General features: G+C 39.2%; 1 protein-coding gene across 1 annotated transcript in view; it reads left to right on the top strand.

The window, feature by feature from the left end:
- tmem163a (transmembrane protein 163a) overlaps positions 1–16,574 on the top strand; it is a 35,555-nt gene extending 18,981 nt beyond the window's left edge. The window contains exons 3-8 of the mRNA XM_027010042.2: positions 5,616–5,659; positions 6,464–6,555; positions 7,306–7,402; positions 11,230–11,341; positions 12,338–12,479; positions 12,648–16,574. Coding sequence (XP_026865843.2) covers positions 5,616–5,659; positions 6,464–6,555; positions 7,306–7,402; positions 11,230–11,341; positions 12,338–12,479; positions 12,648–12,708 — 548 coding nt within the window. The 3' untranslated portion in view covers positions 12,709–16,574. The remainder of the gene's footprint in view (positions 1–5,615; positions 5,660–6,463; positions 6,556–7,305; positions 7,403–11,229; positions 11,342–12,337; positions 12,480–12,647) is intronic.
- Positions 16,575–21,400: the final 4,826 nt, after the last annotated feature.

Genomic DNA, 21,400 nt, shown 5'->3' on the forward strand with positions numbered 1-21,400 from the left:
CTCAGCACAGCTGTTACACCAGAGGTTGTAATGTCGCTAGGATCCAGTGCTAATTCTGGGTAATTAGAGCCATCACATCCTGACATCTCACACACACACACACACGCACACACAAGCACACATGCACAAGCACACCTTAACAAGACTGAACATGTCTGATGTTTAGATGTTTATGCTATATTTGTTTTATCCAACTTTCTCAGAATTAGATCACATACAGTTTTTAAAAATAAAAACATTCTCTAAAGTATAATTTACTGACACATCCCTTAATGCACATAATGAATAGATTGTATGTAGTGGCTAGGACATTTTCAAGGCAGTGGGTGACTGATGATCCAGTCATTTTTAAATGGATTTCCTGAACCACTAAATGGGTGGCAGACTCTTACCCTTTAGGAAATGAACTAAAGAAAGAAAATGATATCTTCATAAATACGGCTACCTGTGTGTTTCTTGATTTTTACTCATTACCATTTTCTTTACATAAACAGAATACAATGAGTCAAACAGAATCACTATATCTGTCACTGAAGCCTAAGGATTCGATTGAAATTCACAGCACACCCCACCTAATAATAGAATAACCCCTGTCCTCATCTGAGTCCTCTTCAGAGACTGGAGCTTGCAGGAAGGAGAAACACCAACCGTGGTCAAAATCAGTCCTTCCCTACACCAGCTAGAGATGGAATTTTCTAAGCGTACATCCAATACATGAACACACACATGCAAAAACACACATAATCATGCATGCACATACAGGCATACAAAATCTGTTAGGGTATCGGAGTCAAAATAATGGCACAAACTGCAAATGTTAATATCTGCATTAAGTGGAGACCTAGCAGTGTGTAGGGTTTTCTTGGTCTGTGTAGAATTTGTAATAGAGATTCTATATCTTAATTTCTAATACTTAATTTTGAGATAATCTACAGTGGGCCTTGGCACTCAATGTCCTCCAGAAGCAGCACTTTATGTATGTCCCCTATACATTTGCACTCCAAGATTAAAGATTGATAAAATAAAAGTCTTTAATAAAATATCAGTATTTGTGTAGTCCCACATCCCTGTTTCAGGCTTAATAGTAGACATTGAACAAATTATATTTGCCCGTTTGCTAAAGCATAAATGTTCATCAACAGATTTGTGATGGATATGCTTTCAACTGAGAAGAAAGTAAACTTGCCAAAATGAGAGAGAGAGAAGTCAATGAATGGTGTGTCAGAGTTTAATGAAACTCAGTGGTGCACCAGGCTTCATTAGATTGCAGTCCCACTCAAGTCATACTCGAGTGAGTCAGTGCTGTAAATGGTTTAGGAGATGAGCAAAGCTTGTTTCACCTGCTGTTATTAATTTTCCACTGGAAAAATATAATAATGCACTCATGCATCATAGCAAATTTGTAGGACAGTTTGTGAGGTATACAACATTCAGTTAGTAAAACACCCAGATGAGGGTTACAATGCAATGCATAGAATCAACGTATGGACCTGTACTGTAACGGTGCGGCCCAAGTGCTGAAGGCCATGGAGCAGGACGCACAGACTTCCTTGACATGGACGAACATTTATTTACATAACACATAACGGCACTCACATATAACAGGAATGAAGAACACGAATACATTAACAATAAAGATGCCAACATTTAGCGAAACCTGCTACATTAACAATGACCAACACACTGCACACAATGACAAGGGTTTATATACATAAAGACAAACAAGGTGCAGGTGTGTGCAGGTGTGGTTACAAAAAAGCCTCCCATTGCAAGTGGCGGTCCAAACCACGTGACTCGCGGGAGGCGAGCATTCCGTGACATGTACATGGACACAGGGACAAGCACACACACTAATCTAGTCCATTTCCTGACATTGTATAGCAGGGGTGCCAATATCTATGAGTTAGCTGTAGTGTTTACAGTTTTTAAAACCCCTTGCTACGGTAGTACTGGTAAAGCCAAATTATCTCTTTCTGCTTTCTCAGCTAAAACCCACCCACAGAGCAATAAAAATGTTAGTCATGCAATATTAATTAATGTACTGTTGATGTGTGTGACTTGACAGTGTCAAGTGTTATGTTAGTCTTTATGCTACCCACACAAATGAGTTGATATTTAGAAGGCTAAAGATTGCGTAAGCTAAGATACTGCATAGCAGTAGTATGATACTGCAATCAGCAGATAATAAAATGATGGCAGTAAACAAACCCAAGAAAGCATAAATATCTAGGAAGGATTATAGCCTGATAAACAGCTCATTTTAATCAGAGTATATCCTTTCAGTTCTAGGATAGTATGGTAACAAGGATGCCATCTCTGGTACACTGTTAAGAAATACTACACAAATGAAAGATTTCTTTATATCTGAATTAAATGCAGATGTCTGATGGCCTATATGTCAGACATTTATTTTATAAAGACAGATTAGGTTTATTCTTGGACTGTGTCGAATTCCCAAACCTAGTACAAAGTGCGCAGAATATCATATCATATAATCATATAATGAATGCGTGTCTTCCAGAACTAACATGAACTACATTCTAAAAACTGGTCCTAGAAGCCTCAAAATGTTTTATAATAATTACATTTGGAAAAAACACACCAAATTCTTACCTCTGATTCTGTATAAGCAGGAGTTACTGTTAATTAATTATGTACTTATATATGGAACTTAGTTATTAAAAGATCCTCTAATCCACTGGGTTCTGTAATCACTTCTAGTGGTTCTTTAGCTATGAACTTTTCCACTCAAAAAACAGGGTTGTGTGGTTAGACTTGGCATTCCAACTCTACCACAGCCATACTTCTTAGGAAGCCATTGAAGGGGTTTCAGTCAAATCATTTCTGCTGAAGCAGCATCTACTTTGGTCACGCATCACTTGTCCTTTAGGGAGACACCTTGAAGAGCAGAGGTCACTGGACATTCCCTCTTACTTCTGGTCTGCTTGCTCACTTATATCTCATGGGATTTTTTTTTTAGGAACCAGGCAAGTACACATGACTCGGCATATGAGAAATTTCCATGCCAGGATCGGTGTTCAACGAAAAGCACCAGAGGATGCTGTAAGGACGGGGCTGCTCTGGGTTTCCATGGCATGGCCTTTGTGCTCAGTTGCTATGAAACATTGTGGGCCGTGCCGTTAAAAATCAGAGATCAATGGAACAGTTTGCTCCTTCACTGACTCTAGAAAGAGAAACAAACACATGTCCTTGAATGTAAGGCCAAGATATAACGTTGCTGCTGGCCCGATTGCCAATGGGCATAGAGGAGGATACACATATTCCCTCGACAGTGATATACATTTATTAACATAGAACACATATTATAACAATGGCACTCACACACAACATTAACGACGGACATGACTATACATTTAACTGAACACAGGCTACACAACATATAACAATGGCTACATTAGCTAGTTTTAACAGACTTCAGCAAACAATGACCAACACGATGCACACACTAGCAGAGGTTTAAATAGATACACAATGGTAATCTCGTGCAGGTGCGTGCAATCATGGAGGGTGTGGCTACAAGTGACGGTGAACCCACCTGCACATGGCAGGCTGTACCACGTGATTCATGGGGGGGGAGCATCTCATGACACAAGACTGTTACAAAAGAAGGCCTTACCATATCTTGACAGCTGCATTCTAGACAGGTCTGTCTCTTGCTCCTTATAAGTCATGTCAAATAGAAGTATTGTGGGCTGGCCATATTTTAAGATGAAGAACTAGAAATAGAAACTGTTTAATAACTGATAACTGTTTAATAGTCTTTTTGGTCATAATCATATCACTAGTTGTATATGAAACTTTGAAATTTGCAGATCAAAATATCTACCTGAAATTGTTCTTTTGATACGATTTAATTTCTTCAAACTTTCAGTAACTGTAATTGTTTCATTAAGATTTAGTTTATACTTTGTAATTAATTTTATGCTCTCTCCTATATATTTGGTTGTATCTTTACCATTTTTATAGACACAGTAAAATTTTATATAATATTTATATAATACTATCTCTTCTTTATGTAGTGGTATTAACACTAGTATACTACTAAATACTATAACTTTGTTGTCATGTCCCCAGAACACACACACACCACACACGACACACCACCAGAAATAGCCACAACCTTTATAATTAATGGGATGTTTATTGAATAAACAGCAAGTCTTAAGAACAGTGGTAGTAGGCATTGTAGTGCTTTAAAGAAGATCTCTCACATTCCAAACTGCAAATTACGATTCCTGAGTTTCCTTGTAGGGGGAAGGACCCTGTCTTTGCAGATAATGATAAGACATATTTTGTACAGGGTTCATTCTAATTTTGGCTTGGGTTGTTAGGCATACTGGTGCTAAGAATGTTCTGGTCACTATGAAATTGACAGTCCCCAAGGAAAGAGGGAGGTGTTCATTTTAAGGGAAAAAAATGTAATCCTAAAAGAAGGAGTAAGCTATACCCATTACATTCTGGTACACTTTCCTTATTATAATGGAATATCTGGCAATTCTTTAATGCCTTTTCCTAATATACAGTTATGACAGAGCAGTTCTCTATTTATCAGAAAGTTCCCAGCATGATAGGTGATCCACTATTTCCAACTTTCATACCATTTTTCCTGCAAGGCAACTTGTCAGTGGATTCTTTTGTCTCTCTCTTGTTGACATCTTATTTCCTGCACATTGTGCCCTGTCAATGGGACTTTTGGGGTAGACAAAATGGCTCAGATAATTTAACTTGTCCCAATTTCTCAAAAGTATTAACAGTGTTTTAACAATTTAATAGCCTCAGATTGGTAAGTGCGCTACCATTTTATATGGATGTTGTGCTACTGCACATTGGATAACTTGCCCCAAAGCAGTTATAAAAGATTCTTTTGCAAGTCAATCCTTTAGTCCAATCTTTGGTTTGACTGAGGCAGGTAATGAGCAAAAAATCACTGTCCTTGGTTACCAAGATGAAGTGTGTTCAATCTAACTGGGAGTCTATGAGAACAAAATTGAAAACCCTGAGGTATAGGGGACTCACAAAGAATGCAGCAAAGAAGACCAATAATTTGTATTTTATAACACCAATCACTATAGCTGTCTATGAGTGGTGGGTGGTGAATTCAGTGCCATCCTACCTGTACGCTTTGTTTAGACTGCAATAATAACTTGGTGAGTGATTTACAGAAGAGAGGTTTTTTCAGAAACCTTGAAGACATAACACAGAAAAAAGACAATATAAATGAGTCACTGGTCAGGGATTTGACAGCAGTGGTGTCTCAGCTGAATGACTGAGGAAAAATACCACCGTTTCATCCATCTGAATTTAGAATCTAACATTGCAATTAATAATATATGTTGGATAACTGCAAATCAAATCACTGTGTGGGTACTGTGGGATCTGCAGGACAAAAAACGTGTCTTTTGAACCTCTTGCTCAGTATCTGCTGCACATGTGTACATGCACATGTATCATTTCTCATTGTTATTAAAACAAAGGCCAATGTTGTATTTCCATAGGTCCAACATAAGGTTGTAAGAATAGTAGTAACTGTGTTTACTTTGCAGCAGGGCCATACCTTCTTATGCATTGTCTCTTTTTCTTGTTGTCCTGCATAGCTGTATCCTTCATGAGGCACAGTGCATCTGCCTTTGGATTTGCAGTAAGTATAACTAGTTCTGAAGTGATCATTTATTAACTGGTGGTGCTTGAAGGTTGCCGTGGTTACTCAGCCCCTTGATTTATGACGGTATCATCATGCATCTGTATAAAAGCAGAATCAGGCACTTTCCCGCCATCGCGTAATTATTAATATTTTTCAGAGCGTCAAGCATGTTTTTTTAGTAGAGCTTTTATTAAAAGACTTTAGTGGAAATAAATCTCATTTATCAAGGCAGCCATAATAAAGATGTTGATATTTTCATTAGACAGAGATAAACTGTATTGGGGTTTGTGACTTCAGAATATGAAATAGACTGTATCTGAGAAGCAAGAATTCAATAATACCCACATTACCCATACTTTTCATTTTAAAATCGTGTCCTATTTAGTTTATTATTATAACAATTTTTAATACATTTCATAAAAGGTTACAAGTCTGTTAACTTGAATTAATTTTGTCATATTACAAGTGGTTAACTGTGATATATGTTAAAATGCAAAGCTGTTATTGTGCCCTCATTCATTAGCTGGCTTTTGCTGCTTTTTCTAGTTTATTGCTATTTGTGAGTGGGCTAACAGAATGCTAATTAACAAAACAAATACAATGACACAGCCAGGATATATTGCCATGCTGGGATTCAAACCCATATCCCGACTATTTGGTACAGTCTCCTACTGGACACACCCTGGAGGGCATTTCAAATATTAACCACATTTTTCAAACTATTTATATTTCTTTGTGTATTACATTAAGCATGAAGGAGAACTCCACTGCTTTTACAATGCACTGACTGTTTCCATTCAGTTCGATGCTACGTTAGATGTGCTGTCGTCCGTCATTGTGCTCTGGCGATATAGCAATGCAGCGGCTGTGCATTCTGCCCACAGAGAGTACATGTAAGTACAGTGTTTAAAGCTAAAAAAACCCCACTCCAGCCAAGTCATAAAGCTGCATATACAGTATGCCACAAATTTTACATTCCCTAGAATTTTGCCTTTTAAATATATTTCACTATTTAGGCCAATATGAATTACACATATACCATATAGGCCCATTGCTGTTTTTAATTGCTGTTGTTTTATCTGACTTGGCATATACTTACACATCTCCCAGCTTTCTGCCCATTAGTGCCCAGATCCTGCCTAATCAGTTTTGGTACCCTGTTCTCCTTATAATGGTGCATTCCTTCAGTACAAGATGATGATATAAGCCTCACATTTTAGTTACTCCTCCATCCTTTGGCATGATTCGGCTTGCAGAGTGCATGTTTGGGGACCCTCTCACCTCTTCTTGCACATGTGTCAGGGACAGAGATTAATGGTGTTGTAATGGGCAAGAGAGAAACGCTGAACTCTGTCCCAGCTGGGAAAAGGCTGGTTCCCAATAGCTTCTTGCCACAGATCATACTTTTATGAGGGAGTTAAAGATTTGAGTGAAAATATATTTTCTTTTCTTTTCTTTTGATTTATTCAATTATAAAAGCACTAGTCTTAAATTCAAAGACATAAAGGAATATTTCACCCAAAACTGTTACCATGACTATCCACAGATAATAGCTTAGCATAATCTGATTTTCAATTTAATAATTTTTACTGAAGTTAGCATTTTTAAATGAAGTATTTTATTTTCCATTATTTGAACTACAGAGCCTGTGTGATCCTGGGTGTAGTGTTTATCCTTTCATCCATGTGTATCCTGGGGAAAGCCATCCATGATCTGGCCACCAAGCTTCTGCCTGAAGTGGTGAGTACTTCTACACTACATACTATCTGTCATGCCAGTATGGCACTAGTTTGTGCTGTGGTGCAAAATAAAATTTCACTAATTTAATTTCCAAGGCCCATTAGTTAAGAAATGTGTGAAACATAGTTATTGATTTATAAACTTTTAAATCCATGCTTCTATATCTGTAATAAATGATTCAGAGGTGTATGGTGCATGTACTCAGTACACATTTGTAGGAAATATACCATGGTCCAGTCTGAGACTGGAACAGGCAAACACTGGCAATGATCAGAAGCAGGATGGGTTTGCTGCACAGAATCAACAGTACAACTAACAGTGATACATACAACTTGGTAATGCTATGAGGAAAGGAGATATTTAGAAAAGTATTGAAATGAACTGGACTTTATATACTTATATTTAATGAAACAATGATCAATATTACCAAGCAATTTTGGTGGTGCAGGGGTGTAGCCTGTAAGAAAGTGGTAGTATAGGGGTGCGTCCTGTGAGAAGGGGGTAGTGTAGGGGTGCGTCCTGTGAGAAGGTGGTAGTGTAGGGGTGCGTCCTGTGAGAAGGTGGTAGTGTAGGGGTGCGTCCTGTGAGAAGGGGGTAGTGTAGGGGTGCGTCCTGTGAGAAGGTGGTAGTGTAGGGGTGCGTCCTGTGAGAAGGGGGTAGTGTAGGGGTGCGTCCTGTGAGAAGGGGGTAGTGTAGGGGTGCGTCCTGTGAGAAGGTGGTAGTGTAGGGGTGCGTCCTGTGAGAAGGTGGTAGTGTAGGGGTGCGTCCTGTGAGAAGGTGGTAATGTCAGAATGGGGCCAGTGAGAAGGTGGCCATCTCAGGGTGGAACATGTGCTCAGTAGGTTCTCAAAGGGAGAAGACAGTGTGGCTGAAGGCATAGTGGTGTTTATGTATAAGAAATTAGTGTTTGCTAAGAGACATTGAGAGTAGAATGCCTTAAAAATCTTAAAAAGATGACTTCGGGCCATATACTAAAAATCTTAATATTAAGGAAACATTAATGCTCCGTTCTATTAGTAATCTGAACACTAATGAAGCATAGCAAATCATTCGCCTTCCGTGGTGTTAGTGCCCCTTGGTAACCATTCGTTTCCTTTACGCTGTAATTGCCTCTAGCCAAGTCATCAGTTATTCCCCTGAATATTTGATCTTGCTGCAGTGCACCAAATATGAGCCAGTGTTTTTAATCTCCTGGCCTAAAGACGTCCAGCACAGCTCCAGGATCCTAATTTAAATCTCACCCTCTGGTCATCTTAAGAGAGAAAAAAGAGACACAGAACTGTATATGTGAAAAAAAGAGCGAAAGAGAGAAACGGAATTGAGAATGGGGAGATGTGGGAAATTTAAGCCAAAAAATGAGAAAGAAAGATAGAGGCTGTTGCATTTTGGGAAACCATTTTACGCAAAGCAGTAAGACATCTTCCCCTGCATTTGGTTCTGGCTGAGAAATAGGCTAAATATAGATACAATATTTTTACTCTTCCTATTTCTCTGACTTGAGGAACATGTCTGGAGCTAGCCCATTTTTCACACGCTGTCTTGCTCCCCACAGCCTATGAAATGGTAATGAGATCTGCAGCCCTCTTCTTAAAAGTTGCATGAGTCTGACAGTTCCCATGTACCTAAGATTTTACCAAACCCACCTCAAAATCTTTTTTCCCACAGATCCATGTTTAGACCTGAAATGAACAAAGATTCTAAAACTCATCAGATGATGGTCATGGCCATGCCATTAACATTCAAATGACAAAATTTGAATTTTAATTCATGTAGATAAACATGTACTTTTAGTGTTGCATGCATTTTGGTATACATAAAATGCAACCATGCTAGCTAGCAGAGAAAATATTTAAAAATGTACATTTAGCTGCTTTGTTTTAGTATTCTACAGTCTTGGAAAACAATAGTCCTATACCATTTATTTCACATGCTTTAATGTATTTGCTCCAACACACCTGAGCCAAGGTTTAGGCCAGTTATTAAGGCCTTCCAGAATCAAATCAAGCAAGAAAGCTATGCGATACCATTGGCCCTCTACATGTGAAGGGGAAGACCATGACTGACACTGGTTGTCAGCAGTACCAAAATGTGTCATGGTGGTTCCTGACCTTGGATTTTGAAGCCAGATTGAAGCTCCCATTAAGATACATTTACACCCTCTGTTTGGCTTTTACGGCCTTCTCATTGGATTAGAAGTCCTGTTCTCATCTACATCTTGACCAATCGACTCATTCACTTAGGTAACTGCCCACTATTGGCAAGAGGCCAGATATATAAAATCCTTAAGGTGCCCCTATTGAACTGATAGCCAAGGTGATTCATCAAATTGACGGGGCGAGCTGGCGCAGGAGACAGCTGTATAAAGGGGAAGCACATATGGTGTACTCGGGTACCTAATCCTCTGTTCAACTAAACAAAATTAGCCGTCTCTGCCACTACCCCAAGTCATAAAAGTTGTCAGGACAGACCCTGGCTTGGGAACCACCTGGTGCAGGCTGCCTCGATTAAAAATGTAGGAAAAGTGAAATTGGTTTCTCAGCTCTTGCGTGGGAGGGAAGTAGATGTATATATTTGAGCCTGGGGAAAAGAACAGAAGGAAGAAAACAGCTCTGTTTTCCCCCTCAGAAACTGAAGATCGGAGAGGCACAAAGGTTTCATGAGCTTATTGTTTTTTATTGAAAGGACAGTGAACAAACAAGCTATTAGGCTTTTGATAGGATTCTTATATCTTTTTATTTTTATCTCTTAGATATAAGGCAGATAGTTAGCAATAGGAAACAGTATGTGAATGTAAAGACTGGTTATCAGGTGCTCCTTAGAGGAAAATGTTCTCTCTAGAATTCAAGTAAAATACATTGACTACTATGTAGATTTTACTATAAGGGATTACTAAGGGTTGGAGTAAAAATGTTTCAAAAAGGCGGTTTAAACTAAGGGAATGTAATCAACAACTGAACAAACTGAGCCTCTAGTGAAACCAAGGCTATAGACTCCATTAACCTTCTCCGCCCCCTGATCTTGTGAGTAAGTTGTTGCTTTACTAGGAGGTACCAGTGAAGCTGCCCCTAACAAGCATGCTGACACAGGGCTGCTCTGTTTAAATGCAGTGGGCTTAATTTTTAGCCTTCTAAACATCTCAGAAGGTTTCCCTTTTGCCCAAAGAGTCTATTCTTTATCTTCCAGAGTGACTGCATTGCAGATTCTGACACCTGACTCAGCCTTCAGTTAGTAACAAGCCCTTGATGAGTTTAAATGGACAGGTTGTACACGGGAACCTAGTTGGTACAATAGAATGTAAGGTTTTGGGGTTTTTTTTACATTATACATTACATTTGCATTATATTTTAAACAGTTCCAAAAGGCTCTCTTTCTCTTTGATCATTCTAGTTATTACAGAAAAGTCTTAAATCAGAAATGATATGCAGCATTTTTTTTGTGCATTTTTTCTTCAAATATTTGTGCATGCTTAGTAATAGTGGCCTGCAAAGGACACCTCTGGTTGGGGCAGAGCTGTACTGGTGAGTTCTCATCCAAAAATTGAGAGGTTGTGGAAAACCTTTAGATATTTCTGTATTAAACAGCAGCAGTAATGAAGTGCAGGATATTGAAAACTTGACAGTCCTGAACCATGTAGTATTGTAGCTTGTGTGTTAGGACCTGTCATCTCTGTAAGTATCATAGCATGTCTGTATTATTTATGTTAGAGTAATACCATGTGTGTGAGGACCTGTGTCATCTGTGTCATTGTTATAGCATGTGTCAGGATTACAGAAAAGTCAATAAAGGGCTACATACAACTTCACAATGTGTTTTTTCTTCCGTTTTAGGATGACTTCCTCTTTAGTGTGTCTGTTGTGAGTGGGCTCACGTGTATCATTCTGGCTGTTGCCAAGTTCATGCTGGGAAGAGTGTTAACCAGCAAAGCCCTAATCACCGACGGTAAGTGCAAGCACACATGCCGAACACGTGCACACACGCATATGATGACAGACCAACCTGTGCACTGCCAGGACTGACTACAAGAAATCCTATGATTCAATGCACCACACATGGACCCTGGAATGCTTGAGGCTGTATAACATCTACAGGACTCTTTAGACCCTTCATCAAGAACTCAGTGGGGCTGTGGAAGACAACCCTAGAGGCCTTCAGACCAATAGCACGAATCACCATCAATTGTAGGATACCAAGGAAATGCTCTGTCCCCGCTGCTGTTCTGCATAGGACTGAACCCCCTCAGTGAAATCACCACCAATAGTGGCTACAGATGCCAGCTACAAAATGGAGCAACTGTTTTGCCACGTCCTTTACATGGATAACTTCAAGCTGTATGCCAGAAAGATGGAATGTCAGAAAGAAGGCAAAAAGAGGAAAAATGTATTTCAAGTTGAATTCCTTCAAAGACAAGAGAATAAATCAGAGAACTAAAGCAAAAAAAAGCTTCTTTGGAATGTGAAAGCCATAAGAATTTCCAGATTTGTGTGTCACAACCCATGAAAATGAAAAAGAAATCCACAAATTTAATCTGGCATTAACATCTTAAAATTTTTTGCTTTAAGATAACATTTTTTTTTCACACAAGACTTTAGCTGAATGCAAGGTGAGAAGTGTTGTATAGAACATTGTGTTTGAAGATCTTCATCATAAGCAGTTCAATTCATGCATCAATTCTTTGGAAAACAAGAATGGAGTGTCACAGTCCCACTCAGACTTGAAGGCTTTGTAACATTGTATTATTAAGTCTATATACAGTGATGTCTATATAGAGTAATGTGTTATACAGTGTTGTACCTGCAAATAAACATTTACTGCCCTCATAGATTTAATAATAGCTAATACTCTTGGGTGCCAAAGACCTTTGCACATTATGGTATGTCTGACACTTCTTCAGGAATGACTGCATTCCTTCAAAGGTAAGAATGATCTTTTTCATAGGTTTTAACTCATTGGTTGGAGGCATCATGGGTTTCTCCATCCTCATCAGTGCAGAGGTCTTTCGTCATAAACCTAGTGTCTGGTTCCTGGATGGTACCATTGGGGTTCTCATTGGGCTCATCATTCTGTCTTATGGAATAAAGTAAGTACATCCAATCAGCTTCTGCATTGAGTACAGAGTCTTAAGCAAAGGTTAGATAACTGTTACCTGCCCTGCGTCTTTATTCATGATAGGCTAAATGTGGATGACTTGTGGAAGACAAGGGGTGAGTACACCCATATGTGAATACAGTGTTGCTTTTTGCCACAGGTTGTTGATCGACATGGTGCCACGGGTTAGACAAACAAGGAACTATGAGCGTTTCGAGTGAGTGAGAGTCAGGTGATGAGTGGGGTCGCTGTACACACAGGAGGACACTTACATGCTGCGATTCCCGTCTCCTTCATGTTCTCACACCTCTACGTCCCACAAACACACACAAGCACACATACGCACTCACTCTCACATACACCCAGATCAAGAAATATTACAGTGGCTGCACCATCTTCATCTCAGAAGCAGTTTACAAGACCAGTCATGCTTCCTTTCATCCTCAATCTCAGTCTGTCAGTAGATGAAGAAGAGGAGCAGCAAGGAAGACAAGTAAGAGATGATCTCCAAGTTCAGTCCTGGCATAAGAATCCAGTTTCTTAACAAATGGGTCTCAATATGAGCAATGACTGAATGATGAAAGGCCAACTCATTTATCTCAGTTGTCAGCTGTGGTATGTAAATCAAAATACTTGCAATGCTTTGTTGTTCTCCTCCATCTTCATCCTGACATGCTTTTTTTTTTAAATATCCAGTTTCACATATATTTGCTCACCACAATCTTATAGACACCACCCCATAGCTCTCATAATGTGATGTGTTCCTCCAACCAGAGGTCAAATGGGTGACCTGCTGTGTCTAACCTCACACCTGCTGTGTCTAACCTTAGCGCTCCACACATGGCCCCTTCCTGGCTCCTTCTCTTGCCCCATTTCCTTACAACCAAAGCCTTGTTATTCCAGAGAAATTTCATTAAAAAATGTGACTTCATCTAGAAGGTCACTGAGCCAGGGACATGCAGAGCTCCCAGGCCAGTCCTTGATAATGGAAGTCCTGGATAGCTCAGTGAACTGAATGCACAAGAGGACGCATGATTTCTTGCCCAAGGTTGTGCTAAGTGCAATCTTAGAGTGTGAATGTAAAGGTCAAAGGCCAGTCCTTTTACGCTCAGTGTAAAGTCAACAAGCAGAAAGGAGAAACTTAAAAATCCCTGAGATGTAGACAAAAGAGGCCACCGTAGATCAGGGGTGACCTGTAGAGATTCAATGCTCACCACTCATGTAAATAGCATTACATAGCAATGTTACCATATCAGCATTAGTAGCTGTAGTGCTGTGCTAGCATTTGATTTAAGCTTTTCAGTCCTTCTTTTGCCACTTATCTTGCAGCAATTAAGCTGCATGGATCCCACAAACACCAGGTTTACTTGTTTTGAGAAGTATTCTCTAAGGCTTTGGAAGAGCAGGTCTTTCTGGGTTTGTATGTATGCCTAATATTTCATGTTTATTTATTATGTATATTTATTTCATTGCCAGAGAGAAGAATACCTCTCATAGTCTGCTCCTTGAACTGTAGTGTGGGGATCATTTAAGATTAAGCCTGGCATGCTTGCACACATGCACCTGTTTGCCAAAACCAGTAGGGATAGTTTCCTTTTACTGCCAAGAGGAACGCAGATTAGGTAATGTTAAAGGACCTACTGGTGTTACAGAGCTTGGTATATCAGTGTTTGTAATCTGTTATTAGAATGATTGATGTACAGAGTTATAATGGCATGGTTTTAAATGGTATAGTAATATCATCAATTTGCAATTAGTTCTTGACCAGCAAGAGACAGACAGGGTTTGTCAGGAGATAATAATCATCAGTTTATCATTAACAAGGTTTTTTGCCTATATTTTATATACCCTACATTCAAAATGAACAGTATATTCATGTCACTTTCAGATGCTTGTAATGAACCATAATCCACAGAGTTGGCCAAAGTACTGACATTTTCCCCATCTGTAAACTTGCACAGTCACTGGTTGTCTTTAGTTCTGGAACATTCCAGCAGCTTCACACTAAGGGTATAGTTACTCCCCAAAACGTTCCACTAACTTTTATACCTCATGGTGCAGAGAGACAGATAAAAAATAAGTCTGTCAGTTGATGCCTGAAAACTGCATAAGCAAACACTCCAAACAAGAGTCCACAAGGTGTTCCTGAAATAATGACTGGTTGTGTCGTTATGTCAGACATTGGTAGAAGTGTTGTACACATCAAAAGTGGACCAAAGGCAGTTGTCCAGAACAGCCATCAGAACTCCCAGAGCACATTTGGATGGCTGCGAGTCTAACTTTCACTACTGCAGCTTGTCATTGTTAAATGGAGTCTACATTAGACAGCGGGGTCCATAAGGGGTGGGGGGTGGAGGGGTGGATTTGGATCTACTGAAGAACTGCTGAAGTCTGCAGAGAGTGATTGAGATGAGTGAGTGTATCTACACACACAGTGGCATTAGTTAAAAAAGAAGCGTGTTTCAGATCATGTCTGTTGGCACATGCATAAGCTCATCTTTATCACAGAATCGCAATAATGAAATAAATCACGCAACCCACACAAGAACACCAACTCCTCCTGCTCTGGGGGTCCTCCTGAAACTAAATAAATAGCGACTGGATCACACTGTAGATGTTTGAAGATCTGAAGTCATTCCAAGGTTTAATTCTACCCCTTTTCATGATTTGAACATGAACACATACCCACAACACACATGCACACGCAACCCTCTTTAGGTAATAAGATGTGGTGTTGTGTTATGATCAGAAACAGTAATGTAATTTTGCACAACTCAGAAAATGTCACATAGTGATTTCATTTTTGGTTTACTAGTTTACATGAAATCACAGTTACATTGTGTTGTTCTACATAAGTATTTATATGATAAATATAGCTTTGTACATTATAGATATGGAGTTGAATAATATTGTTTCCTGATTGATAATACATAATTATGTCATGCTATCTCTAAAGAGGTTGTTAATGACATTATTAAATGCATTTTATAAGCAATGTAGATGACTAGCATATGTGTCTTTACGTACATGCAGTAGATTTGGTATTGGAAGTTACAGAGTTCCTGTACAATGTAAAGTGATCTGAGTGCGATGTTCTCTCTGCTCTACATCTCAGCTCACCTACAGCACACTGATATGTATCCTGAAACAATGTATCCTGTTGGAAGACAATCACAGGCCAGTTCATAATGGCTAATTACTCTCTGTAGGAAAGCTTGTTTTGTTTTGATGCATATATGCTGTTGAGGCCATTTATATGCACTTAATTTTATTATTATTTTTGTTTTGTTTTTCAAAATGTACTAAACCTTCTGTGATGCCTGAATTATTGTTACAATAATTCAGGTGTTACAACAAATTCTTATATGTTATAATCATACTGTATCAAATTTTATAATCATGTTATATTTATTTACATTTTAATGACTACCGCCAATGTCCTGCAATAGTTAATATGAAAGTTTAGCTTTTTTTTCTTTCGTTTTTTAATAAATATTTGACCCAGGTGTAAACCGTAGACACTTAATGGACTAGTAGATCTGCCTGGGCTGATCATTTGTGTATAACTGATGGTCATGCAATGTTAACTGAATTCTGCTTGTTGTTGTTACTGTAAAAATGATCTTTTCATAGAAAACTGTGATCGTATTTTAAATAATTGTATGTGAAATTGTTTTACTTTAAATAGAGCTGATCTTGCATGAACACACACACACACACACACACACACACACACACACACACACACACACACACACACACACACACACACACACACACACACACACACACACACTGCTATACTCATGCTATAATGTATAGGCGTACGTGTATAGTTAGCAATAGTCAGTGCCCAGCGGAAGACCACCTAGTTTGCTTCGCATGGGAAGAAGAGCGAACTTTCTTCTTCGGAGTGCTTGGACAGGTGTTTATGCGGAGATTGTATTTCCTGTGTAAATGATCTCGGTCCCAAAGAGGATTATATCTAACTGTAAATATGAAATTTGTCAGTGGTACTTCTGGAAATGTACCATACATTTCTGCAGAGCACATGACAAAAGGTAGATCGTTTCGACCAAAATGTTATATGGAAAATAAAATCTGCTTTAGGAAACCAGTGTTTTAATGTCTATTCGTCTGTTGGGGATACAAGTTGTAAATGTTTTGGATCGAAGACAACTGAAGTTTAATTTATTAAAAAGAACTGCATGTTTAGATGGCATTAAGAGGCAGTTGTGCGCTGTGTGGGTAGCAGCTGTAGGCAAACGTGATATTACTGCCATCTACTGGAAATTAAACGCAAATTACAAATCTGTACGGTGCCCTCTGTTGTGCGACGTGTCGTCCAGATAAGGTTAATGTAAAAGGCAGGTTGTAGGCTATTTAGAGTTGGCTGTAGGGTCTGCTTATACATGCATGGCTTACCTCGGTCTTTCTTTGAAGGTACAGCAACACAACATTTCTAACTTTTGTTTTATATATTTCTAGAGTCTATATTTACATCTCGTCCAGCATATAAAATAACCGTTCATTTTAACGCAATAGCAAATTTCGCGTAGTTTTATAATTCACCACCAGATGGCTCTACAGTCATATGGTTGTACAAGCATAAACAAGGACAGTAATAAATCTGGCGATCCAATTAGTGATAGTTTTATAATTATGCCCATTGCCTATTACTTCACATCGCAACTGAATGTCAAAGTGCCTATCCACCAAGAGACTCGTTTGACTACCAAATGTAAATGCATATAGTTAAAATTTTATCCAGAAGATATCCACGTACTAGTCTCGTGAAACGACATGGCGTAAACGATGTCTTGCCGCCATTTGACCGAGTGAAGAATAAGTGGAGGCGAACCCAAAAACGACAAAGCACACATAGTGGGTGTTACGAATAATTATTTAGAAAAAAAAAAAAAAAGTTTTCGGGAAAAAAAGTAAAATAGCGGGCATCCCACATATCCGTGAGGTAGTTTATTATAACGTTACTTGTCATTTGTTTTCTTTCATTTGTTCCGGCAGTGTAGTTACTATCTAGCAGGTTCACCGACATGCTCTACCCACCGCAGTTGGTCACATATCAGTGGAAAAGTAGCTTTGTTGCAGTACTTTTCATGGCTGTTCTGCCCAGTAACAGCCTATATAGTTGGCAGTGTGTGATTTTGTGTGGTTGTTTCGAATTGCGTCTGTTAGGTTACAAATTTTTGCAGACAGCAAGACCTATTGCTAGCTATCTTATTAGCTCCAATATTAGCTTTATTTAGATACCTCTTTAGTTAGTGCGTTTTGACCATTTGTTTGCTATCCCAAAACCCCTACCCTGTTTTCAACACGGACGCCTTTTTATTCGAATACAAATAAGTTTGCTTCCCCAGCAAATACAGATAAAAATTTAAATACTGGGCTCTCTGCACTTCCTAGTGTAAAACCTGGCTTTTCGTGGGACGTCTAAGGCTACGTTCACACAGCAAGTAAATGTGTTTCAAATCTTTTGCTCCATATGTAACAAAGATTTGTCATTTGTATGGCAGTGTGAACAGCAACAAACACACTGAAACGATCGTTTTCAGTCCCGGCTTGGGCCACATTTATAGGGACTTTTACGTCAGTTCAGCTGGACATTTGTCGTACATTTGCGCTGCCCAGAAGGAAACATGAAAACAGTAACGGAAGATTTCAGAAGATTTTCTAATGTAAGCGTATGTGACGTGTCCTCTGCATTTTGGTATTGGGGGAAAGTGTATGACTTGTGTATGACTTGTATGGTATATAATGCAGTGTAAGAAAACAGTATAAGATACTTAGCTAAGATACTTAGCTAAAAGTTGCGGCAGACCCTTTGCATTGCATATCTTACAAAATGTTTTTCCGAGTAGATACGTGGCACTGTACAGAAGGGGAATGTTATACAGAACATGCTGAAGAAGCGAGTCAAGACAGTTTATTATCTGACAGTCTGCGTAGACAGAACTGAAGTTTGTTCATGGCAAGTCCTCCGTTTACTTCCATTCAGTCATTGAGCGTCCGGTCTCGGCCCGCACCTCATTATGCATTTTAAACCAAGGCTTTCTCTCACCCCCTAGGGCAGAGTCTCTGATTTCAGAGGCGGTATAGCCAGGTAACATTTTAATGCGCACACCATTTGTATAGGCTTAACTGTTGTTTATAGCAACAGTCACCCAATTGTAACTGTAGTAATGACAAACTTGTCACATTACATGTTCATAGTGATGTAATTGGTGGGTGTGAAGAGATTAGCAAATTATCTGTTGTTCTTTATTGCGTGATATTTATTTCAGTATTTGCAACTGGCCTCCTCTGCAGATTAACATGAGCATTATTTTTTAGGCTAGTTACTGTAGACCCCATTTTGATTGTTTACCTTTAGACAAAATGCTGCGTGAAGCATTATTGTTTTGCATATGCAGGTCAGTTTAGCAGCGTGAACAGACTAATGTGAGATATAGGTCACACTGTGAACAGCCTAACAACAACAAAAATGGATTGGGGTCATTTCTACCTGCTGTGTGAATGTAACCTAAGATTCTTTTTTTTTTCTCTCTCTTTTTTTTTAAATGTTGCATGTTGTTTTTCCACACAAATGCAGTAATATTCAATTACTTCAGGTTCACACTCCTTATTAACTGTCATGTTAATTTCTGCCAAGAACATACTAGTTTCTAATATATTCCACCACCCACTTTATATGCATGAGAACCTGGATGGCCCAGTGCATCACTGTACGTAATTAGATGTCCTTGGCATAAGCCACAGCTTCCTCTCCCAAACAGGTTTAGCTAGTGTGCAAACAGATAGTGAATGTTTCACACTGAGCCTTGTCTCTTCTCCCATATCCCACATGCTACGTGTTCATGGTCATAACACTTAAAGTAGACACAATATTTGAATATGTGAATAACAAACAATTAGTGTATATAAGGCCTATTCTTTATTATCTTTTTTATTTGTTATTCTTTTTATCTATAAATAATTGTTTATTGTTTCCTATTTTGGAAACAATCCTATTGGCTTCCTTTAATAAATGCGACAGGTTCAGTGGCAACAAATTAGTCACATTCTCTACAGAATATTTAACCCAAGGGGCCCAACAGACTACTATACCACAGTGTTGTCTGCAGGATTATGTTACAGCACAATCACTGAGAGCTCGGAGAACATGACCCTTTCTTTGATTTATGTCATTTTGGAAGCTGTGATCCAGGGAACAGCTGAGCTGAGCTCACAAGGAACGTGACATGAAGATGTACGGGTTGTTAATCAAAGGAGGTTGACTCGTGAGTGAGAATACCTATGCAGCCATATTCATATCAGTCATACTGAAATCTACTGCAGGATAAATAGCTTTCCTAAGCTTAGATTTAAAAAATGCTGAGCAGCGTAACATATTAGTTGAATAACTGTAGGTTGGAGAGCTATGTTTTAGCCAGGCAAAAATAATCTAATTTGACATGTCAATTTTGAGTACAGTATCTGCATGGGTCATGTGCTTACTGTTTATTCTGCTTTGACCTTTCACAGTTTAAAGACTGTGTGAAGTCCTGCAGAGGTCATGGTGTTTTTTTCAACCATTCCCTAATGGGCTTCCAGTGCTTTGGCCTGCTATTCCCCTTCCAGCATCCCATTCCAGCCTTCCAAAATACTGTTCTGGGAATGGCCAACATTAGCTGCACACAGCTTCTGGTTGACTAACTACTCCTGGTTTTACAAAAATGCTCTAATGAAGCTGCATAACCCTGAGAATGTGGGGTCAGGCTATATGGTGAAAGGACACATTTAACAGTACAAGACTTGAATTCAAACTAAGACATAGTTCCATGGTGACTGAGTTCCAGAGGGAATGCCATCTCAGCTAGTGCCTGTGGTTCAGAGGATAGTCTGGTCTTTCCACGGAGCCCCAAAGCTGTATGGAACTGTTGGAATCTGTGAGTCTGTGGTGCTTCTCCAATCCTCTCCCACAACCCCAGACCAAGTGTAAATCTTCATCTGACATGCTGAAAAGGACTGATACAGTTGCCATGGGCTTGGTGTGGTCGGGGTGCCTATATGTGTACGGTGGAAGTTGCATTATAGGGATTCCAGACCTCTCACGGCATGATGACTTTGTTTGAAACTGAAACCAGTGGTGCTGCTTAGGGTTGAATTTTGAAATGCAACCCCAATACAGATGCAGTTGTTATAGCTGCATGCTTATCTGGCTTTTACTGCCTCAGCCATGTGTATTTATCATGGAGGATAGACAATAAATCCATGATTTGTATACACACTGACATTAAATCTCATGTTAAAACGTGTGTTGACATTAGTCTGATGATAATGTGATGAAGCCCCCGTGTATAGCTCAGGCATGAGCAGGACTCTTTATTCTGGTCTGACCTGTCAGGGTAAAAATGGAGTTATGTTCCAGCTACACTTACTCAATAGCCCCACCTGCTGGACCACACCTCAAATGAGTAATGGAGTCTTATGCAGAAAGCATAGTTCATCCTTCTAAAAAAAAAAAAAAATTTAAAGTATGACTTTCTGCTATATGTGAATTTTAGAAATGTGTCATATAATTGGGATATGCTCACTGAACCTGATTAATCACTGTCACATTGGAAAGGATTTATGTTTCTAGTTTCAATGTGTTTCTCAGGCAAGTGTAACCTAAAACCTGAAAGCTTTTCCGTCTCAGTGAAAAGCTCCATAGCTAAGGGAGCACAGCAGCAGGTCTGGAAGGACAACCAGAGGTGGGCCTTTGTTCAGCGAAGGAGAGGGCACTCTAGGCATGGTGCGCCACCTGCCATGACATGGCCACGTGGATTGGAACTCCCAGCTGTGAGCCTCCTGTCTGACCTTGCGTGAGCTTGGCCACTACAGTCTGTGCATGCTAGTCATTAAGAACCTGAA

The sequence above is a fragment of the Electrophorus electricus genome, chromosome 25 (assembly GCF_013358815.1).
Source record: "Electrophorus electricus isolate fEleEle1 chromosome 25, fEleEle1.pri, whole genome shotgun sequence".
In the NCBI taxonomy this organism is placed as follows: Eukaryota; Metazoa; Chordata; class Actinopteri; order Gymnotiformes; family Gymnotidae; genus Electrophorus; species Electrophorus electricus.